Source organism: Centropristis striata, chromosome 19 (assembly GCF_030273125.1).
Source record: "Centropristis striata isolate RG_2023a ecotype Rhode Island chromosome 19, C.striata_1.0, whole genome shotgun sequence".
Classification (NCBI taxonomy): domain Eukaryota; kingdom Metazoa; phylum Chordata; class Actinopteri; order Perciformes; family Serranidae; genus Centropristis; species Centropristis striata.
The window spans coordinates 31,576,391-31,584,610 of NC_081535.1; the positions used below are offsets into that span (position 1 = coordinate 31,576,391).

The following is an 8,220-nucleotide window of genomic DNA, read 5'->3' on the forward strand; positions in this document are numbered from 1 at the left end:
AGATGGACAGCAAGTAAAAATATTTTTTTTACAAAAAAACCTCACAAATTTACAAGAAAAAATCCCACAAACAGTCCTGTTTATTTGTATGATGAACTGGATTTTTTTTGTGCCATTTTTTTAAAAGAAAAAATGATCCTCATTGAGGCGTTTTGACTTATTTTCTTGTAAATTTTACTTTATTTTCTGGTAATTTTACTTTTTACAGTACAGTACAATACAACTTTAGATTTAATGTAGAAATATTTTTTTAAAAGAGATCCTGACACGATTCCTGACATCTAGTTTTTCGTATGATAGCAGGATCTCCAGGAGATTGCCCTCTACGGCCTCTGGAGAAAAAAAAAAGGAAAAAAAAAACAGCAAAAACACTGCCGACTGTCAGAACACTAAATCTGGATACTTTGTGGCCATGAATCGATATATTTCCATGCAAAATATCACAATGCTATGCTGTCTAGTGGACGGGACCAGGACCAGGACCAGGACCAGGACCAAGAGCAGCAGCCCTCCTTCTCTGCTTCCATCAGTTGTGTGAATCACAACATGAAGGTGAAATAAGGACTGAAACAGTTTTTTAACAAAAACAAACATCTTTATCTTTAAATAATTCTCAGAATAATGAGTCACTGTTCCTCCTGTGGTGGTTAAAGTTCCTCCGGTCAGGACCGGCTCTTCCGCCGCTTCCTCTCCCGCCCCGGCGGCGTCTCCTTCAGCCTCTTCCTGCACATCGTCCTGCCAGGCGGCGGCGGCGTGGAGGCGTGGTCGTCCCGCTGGCAGCCGTCGGGGACAGGAAACGCCTCCAGGGTCAGAGTCTGAGTCTGGAACAGAGCCGAGCCGCACAGCAGAGCCCGGACCGCCTCACACAGCAGCTCGTTGTTCCTCCGGACCGGAGCGCCGTCTGCTGCTGGGACACAAACAGGAAACCTCAGAACTGAACCTGACCCGAGAGTTTCTGCGTTGAGTTACAGCTTATCTTTTAAAAAATGTCTGTTAGTGGATCTTTGTTGGTTTGCAAGTCGTTTGATACACTGTAAAAAAATAAAAACAAATAATGCTAAAAAAATGTTTTAATGTCTAAATTATTTTCCAGATAATCTCTTTAAAAATGCAGATAATATACAGTATATATACAGATTTAAACTTTTATTTCAATTATCAATTTTATTTCAATTTTTATTTCAATTAGTTAATATTTGTAATAAAATCAACTTTTCTTTATTTTTATGGCATTTGAAGTTAATGTAGAAAAAAAGAAAAACCTGTAAAATACAGAAAATTTCTGTAATTCTTTTTTATTTTAACAGTGTAGATTAACCATCACCTTTGAGCCACACTACATAAGAAAAAACACAAATCTTTTTTTTAATCAACACAGCTGCAGCTGTTTCCTGTCCATCAGCTGATCTGTTATTGTTATTTAAAGCGTCACATGTTTTAACTGTTAAGAATCATCATTAACTGAGTGTTTGTTGTGATGTTGTAGAATGACTGATGTGGATATAAAAGTTATAAAAGGTTTAAACTGAACCTGCTGAGCTCGGCTGCCTCTTCTTCTCTCTCAGTTTCCTCCTGAGAGCTGAAACATCAAACTGAAGATTCTCCAGCAGACGTTCACTGTCCTCCAGATCACTGCACGCTCTCTGAGACACACACACACAGAGAAAGAGTCAGTCAGTACATTTACATGACACTTGAAAAAAAACTAATTATTGCCTTAATCTGACTATAACTGGACAACTAGGGTGCATGTAAATGTGTTAGTCCAAATAATGTCGGAGATCTCCAACTCAGATTAAGACATCCAGATAATGAGATTGGAATAGGATTTTCGCCGGTATGTATGACATGATAACGCATGCGCACATGCTCCGCAGGCTCCACCCCCCGACTCCCTGTGCTGGTGTATGACCCCGGAACAAAAACATTCAAGAAAGCCGCTTTTCTATATTGATGTTTTGTACTGTGCAACTGGAGGAGGACTGCTCCAAACAAAATTTCGTTGTCTTGTACAATGACAATAAAGTTCTATTCTTATTCTTATTCTCACAGTAACCGCCGGTCACATTAGCCGTAAATATAGTGCCGTCAGTAGCGACGGCACAAAGTGTCAAACTGAGGTCAACCGGAGAGGGCGCCATTTTAACCCGCTAAAACGCATATCTCCACCCAGTGTTGAGGAGGAGGACACGTTCCCTTCAGTTATTCAATTTTCTCAGTTGCATGTAAAATGCGACAAGGACAGAAGTCTGATTAGATGCCAAAATCAATTTTTAAGCATAGCTCGATTAAACTGTGCATGCAAATGCACGGACTGTGTGAAGCAACAGAAACACGCATGCACGCGGACTCACACACACTCACACACACACACACACTCTCTCTGACCTGCAGCTCTGTCTGCAGAGAGTCGTTCATGTTGTTGACGTCGTTCACGTCTCTCAGCATCCCGTCAGAGCAGAAGAACCTCGAGCTGCCCAACAAAAACAAAAACAACAACAACAACTCAACCTGAAGTCACCTGATGCTCAGACTGTGTTTGTGTGTGTGTGTGTGTGTGTGTGTGTGTGTGTGTGTGTGTAGGATGTTACCTGTGTTTCTTCATAGTGATGTTGTAACCGGCTGCAGAGCACGGCGCTGACACCTTCCAGTACGCCTGCTGCTCCAGTAGACCCAGATTAGTGACGAGCACGGGGACGTTCACGAACTGCCTGCACACACACACACACACACACACACACACACACACACACATATAAAATCTCTATAAAATCTCTATACCGGTATTCTATAAGTCCTGCAGCTCTATGGAATCAGCACAATCACTCAAACATGTTCTGTATAATGCCTGTTTTTTCCAGCTTCTTCCTATGATAAACTGTATTTGTGGTGAATGTTTGGTAGTTTGTAGTCGGAAGAAAAAGACAGAAGCAATTTTTTTGCAGCAGAGTGAGACCTCTTCAGTTCTAAAAACGAAAACATGTTCACATCAGAGGAGACGAAGCAGAAGGTCTGTACCTGCTGCGAGAGATGAAGGCGGCGTACTCCGTCCTGTGCGTGCTCGCTGCAGCCGTCAGCTCTCCGGGCGTCAGCAGCAGGAAGATCATGTGCGGGTTGGACAGACTCGTCTTCAGCTTCTCGTGGAGCGTCTTCTCTCTCAGAGACATCAGCTGGACAGAGCTCCTCCTCTGACGGTACCAGCCAATCACACACTCCTGATACACACAGAGAGAGACACACACACACACACATATATAATACAAAAAGAAATACATTAACGGTATTGTAGTAATTGTTCAGTAACTGAGGTCTGCCCAAACGCTCAGCTCCTTTAAATCAGGACTAAAAACACTATTGTTTACTGCAGCGTACTCTTAACTTTAACACTTATCTGCTGCTTACTTTTTAACTACGCAATGTTTGACTTGTGCTTTTTACTACTACTATCTATTTTCTTATCCTGCTGTATCTTATTTTTGTCTTATTTGTATTTTTATTTTCTATTTCCCTGTTTTTAATTGACTGTTTTTACTGTTTTCAATTGTGTCTTGCTGTTTTAATGTGTATGTAAAGCACTTTGAATGACCTTGTGTTGAATTGTGCGATACAAATAAACTTGCCTTGCCTTGCCTAATAATACTCCGTGAACAAACATCACTTTACTACGTTAATCATCAGATTCTGTTCTTTTATTTCCCTGATCGCTGCTGCTGAGATACAAAACATTTAAAATAACTTTGGTTTGTCTGTCTGACCTGCTTGTTGTCTGCCAGGAGTTTCTTCACGGCGTCGAGGTTCACGTCTCCAACACTGTTATAGAACCTACAGACAGCAGGTCAACATTAAACCACCGTTAAATAAAACATACAGCAGATATTAATCTGTTCACTCACTCGTTGGGTTTGTGGCAGGCGATGTGCTTCTGAATGTCTGGGGAGAAAAATGATAAAGACGTTATGTGACAATGAGGACGTAACGCTTCATTAGCAACACATTTAACTTACTCTTTAGTTATTTAATTTACTTCATATTTATTTAATTTACTTATTTTTTTTTAAATTACTGTATATTCATTCAATGTACTTTATTTTTATTTAACTTACTGTGTATTTATTTAATTTACTGTATATTTATCTGATTCACTGTATATGTATGTAACTTACTGTATATTTATCTATTTTACTGTGTAAACTTACTGAATATTTTATATTTAACTTACTGAATATTTTTATTTAACTTACTGTATATTTATTTAATTTATATTTATTTCATTTACCAAATATGCATTTAAATGAATACATATTTCTCTAAATTGCTGTATATTTATGTAACTAACTGAATATTTTCTATTTATCTTACTTTATATCTATTAACTTTATTTCTAATTAACTTACTGTATTTTTATGTAATTTACTGTACATTCATTTAACTTACTACATAGTAATGCAACTTACTATATATTTATTTAATTTACTGTACATAAATGTAACTAACTGTACATTTATTTCATTTACTGTATTTTGATGTAATTTACTATATATTAATGTAACTTACTGTGTATTAATTTTACTTACTATATATTGATGTAATTTACTGTATATTAATATAACTTACTATATATTGATGTAATTTACTATATATTAATGTAACTTACTGTATATTTCCTCGATGTGAATGTGATCGGCCTGAGAGTCGCTGATGGTGACCTGCTCCTCAAATTTACACTCTCCGAGGATCAGACCCTCCTGAAAAGTCACCAAATAAATCAATAAATGAATAAAAATCAGTGCTGGAACTTTAACTGTGATTACATCACATCACAAACATTTATTTCACTATATCAGATGCAATTATCGCTCTAGAATAAATGCAATAATTGTTGTGTTAATTTAATAATTTTGCGTTAACTTTTGTGTAAGCTGCAGCCAAAGCAAAAAGTCCAAATCATTTGAAAAAATAAATAATTAAAGATGGTATTTCTAAAATCCTGACTGAAGTTGTTTACAGATTTGCAAATGTGTTGCATTTGTTTGAACACCATTTATGTAAACGCAAAGGTCCATTGACCGCAGACATATTTTACTCTCATGTCCCTGTAAACCAGGGATGGGCAACTTAAATGCTGCAGGGGGCCACAATTTTTCATGGACACTACCACAGGGCCACATATAGGACTGTGCACTTCACCAGATATGATGAAACTGCAATTTTAAATATGTTTACAGTGCAGTCACTTAAAATATTTCATGCTCAAATGCATGTTTAACAGTATAAATAGGAATACAAAAGGTTTGAAGCTAATAAAAAATAACCACTAACTGTGATTTATTTTTTTTTCAGTGCAAGAACAGCAGACCAACATTAATTGCAAGAAGTAATTTTGGGCATTTTTACACTGCACTTTTAAGATTTCATGCTCAAATGCATGTAGTTGTACTGAGGGCCACTTCAAGTGAAGGTGCGGACCGTATGCGGCCCCCGGGCCTCCAGTTGCCCATCCCTGCACACAGCGGTGGGCGGGAACCGAACAACACTTTATTTATGTTGACATTTCACACAGGAAAAACTATATTGGTTGAATAAAACAGTTGCCGAATTCACCCTTAAACCCTTAAGACTTTAAAAACACATTAACTATATTTATAATGTTACCTACACGTGTCCATAGCCGCTGTCATGTTAAAGTGGAATATATTTGAGCGGAGTCTGGTGTTAATACATTATTTATGTTGACATTTCACAGATAAATATAATTGGTTGAATAAAACTGTTGCCGAATTCACCCTGAAACTCTAATGACTTTAAAAACACTTTAACTATATTTCTAATGTTACCTACACGTGTCCATAACCGCTGTAATGTTAAAGTGGAAGATATCTGAACAGAGTCTGGTGATAAAGGTTAGCTTGTTTTTTATATTTCCAGTCTATGGTTTAAACAGAGTGCTGCTGTTTGTCTCACCACGTCTGAGTCGCTGTTAACGTGCTGGAACATGAGAGAAGCTAAAACTATCCCGGAGACCCGGACCGTGGGCTCCGCCATGCTGCTGCTGCTGCTGCTGACTCCCTGCAGACCGGAGAGACTGCAGACTCTCACCCGCAGGTCTGGACCATAGACGGTATATAAATAAGGTCTGGACCCTTTTAAACAACCACAGCGCCCCCTGCTGGACGGATGTAGAACTGCAACAGTTCAAGTAATTTAACCCTCCTTTCGTCCTTCCGGGTCAAATTGACCCAATCTGTTTTGACTATTCCTTCTTTCCTCCCTCCTCTATCCTCCGTCCTTCTTTCCTTCCCTCGCCCCTCCTTTCTTTCTTTCCTTCCATTCCTTTCCTCGCTCCTTCCCTTCTTTTCTTTCCTCCTTCCGCCATCTCCTTTCCTTTCTCTCTTCTTTCCTTCCTCCTGATTTCCTCTCCTTTCCTCCTTCCTTCCTTCTTTCATCCCTCCCGCTTCCATTCCTTCCTCTATCCTCCTTCATTCTTTCCTTCCCTCCTTTCTTTCTTTCTTTCTTTCTTTCCTTCCTCCTTCCTTTCTGCCCTCTTTCCTTCCTGCCTCCCTCCTTTTCTCCCTCCTTCCTTCTTTATTTTTTCCTTCCTTTCTTCTCCTCCTCCCCTTTCTTTCCTCCATCCTCCTTCCTTTCTCTCTCCTTTTCCTCCTCTCTTCTTTCCTTCCTCCATCCTTCTTTCTTTCCTTCCTTCTTTCCTCCATCCTTTTTTACTTCCCTTTGCGTCCTTCCCTCTTCTTCCTTCCTTGACCCGAGGACAACAGGAGGGTTAAGTAATAAAAAGGTTTGTTGTTAATTAATTAATTATTATTATTATTATTATTATTATTGTTAATAATAATAATAATAATAATAATAATAATAATAATAATAATGCATTTTATTTATAGGCGCCTTTCAGGACTCTCAAGGTCACCTTACAATAAACAATTAAAAACAAAACAATAATAATAAAACAGCAATGGCAGTAATAATAAACAACAATAAAACAATTACAAATTAGAACAATAAAAACAACAATGACAGTAATAATGACAACACAAAAACAACACAGAGAAAAATTGTAATTTAAAAATGATGGATATTTTAGGGGTAGGCTAGTCTAAACAGGTGCGTTTTGAGATGTGACTTGAAGGATGACAGTGTTGTTATCAACATAATGTAACGTTATCAACAAATAACCCACTGATAGGGAAAAAAATATATAAATAAATGAATATAATTAACAATAGCAAAAGAAAAAGTCAAATTAAAAGAAATTACAAATATTTAAAAAAATACGTATAAATTACAAATAATTTTAGCTAACAAAAAATGTATATTGATTCCTCTTTTAAAAAAAAACAACTATTAATTCAAGTAACAATTTAAAACATTTTCTAGAGCAACACTCACCCCACTAGAAATAAAAAGATGTTTAGCATAAATTATGATAATAATAAAAAAATATATAAAATTGATGCCTATTTTTCGAATTGTCCATTCATCAAATTTCATAATAAAAATAATTATGGTACGCATTATGATGCCAGCTAGGAAAAAATGTTTTGGAGTGTTATTTTAAAATAGACTAAATAAACTTATAACTTAAACTTAAAAACTTATTGTGGGGGGGGGGGTCCCATTTGGGGTACCATAACGGTGCACAAGTGAAAAAGACAGTTTTTAAAATTACATAATTTATTTAATAAACATGTGTAAAAGATTCAGTAGCTTCAACAGGGTACAATACACAACATTTTAAATTGAAAAACATTATAAAAGGAACTTTTTAGGTTTCTTGTCTGAATGTTGCCTGTAGGCAACATTGTACCATTGAACCAACGACCCATTGAAATGAATGTCTTGAACATGGTCTTGAACAGTCTTACTTACCTATCAGTAGGAATATATTGTTTCCGGATGGAAAAGTGCTAGGAAATTATGTTTTGAGTGACTGTGATTTGTGGAACAAAATGGCAAAGCTGTTTCCTTTGGAGAAGTTAAAATAGGAGCTGTATCCCAAAGTCAAGGAAGGATCCTCGAACAGCTGAATTTGAAGGATTCTACGTCATCGACCTCGCCGAAGGACTGTCCCAACGTCCAGGATCCTCCAGAGGACAGAGTCTTTCTTTTGCCCAAATTCCAAGGATGCATGTGTGTATCCTCCGTGCGCCCCGAGTACCCATAAAGCCTTGCAACCGGGAGATTTAAAAATGGCGAGCGAAGAAACAG

The 8,220-nt window shown here is 37.4% G+C and overlaps 1 protein-coding gene across 1 annotated transcript; it reads right to left on the minus strand.

The window, feature by feature from the left end:
- Positions 1-150: 150 nt before the first annotated feature.
- Positions 151-6,103, minus strand: abraxas1 (abraxas 1, BRCA1 A complex subunit). The gene is made up of 9 exons (XM_059358211.1): positions 5,962-6,103; positions 4,655-4,745; positions 3,894-3,930; positions 3,756-3,822; positions 3,019-3,215; positions 2,592-2,711; positions 2,389-2,473; positions 1,532-1,643; positions 151-904 (listed from the first exon to the last, which is right to left on the minus strand). The coding sequence occupies exons 1-9, from the start codon at positions 6,040-6,042 to the stop codon at positions 663-665; spliced, it is 1,032 nt and encodes a 343-aa protein (XP_059214194.1). The 5' UTR covers positions 6,043-6,103; the 3' UTR covers positions 151-662.
- Between the last annotated feature and the right edge of the window lie 2,117 nt (positions 6,104-8,220).

What these genes read in the sequence shown, in the direction of transcription:
- abraxas1 (XM_059358211.1), bottom strand. Translation starts at nt 6,042, where the DNA reads ATGGCGGAGCCCACGGTCCGGGTCTCCGGGATAGTTTTAGCTTCTCTC. An exon ending in TCACATCGAGGAAATATACA is followed by an intron (nt 3,931 to 4,654) that starts GTAAGTTACATT and finishes TTTTCTCCCCAG; the next exon opens with ACATTCAGAAGCACATCGCC. An exon ending in GCCTGCCACAAACCCAACGA is followed by an intron (nt 3,823 to 3,893) that starts GTGAGTGAACAG and finishes TGCTGTCTGTAG; the next exon opens with GTTCTATAACAGTGTTGGAG.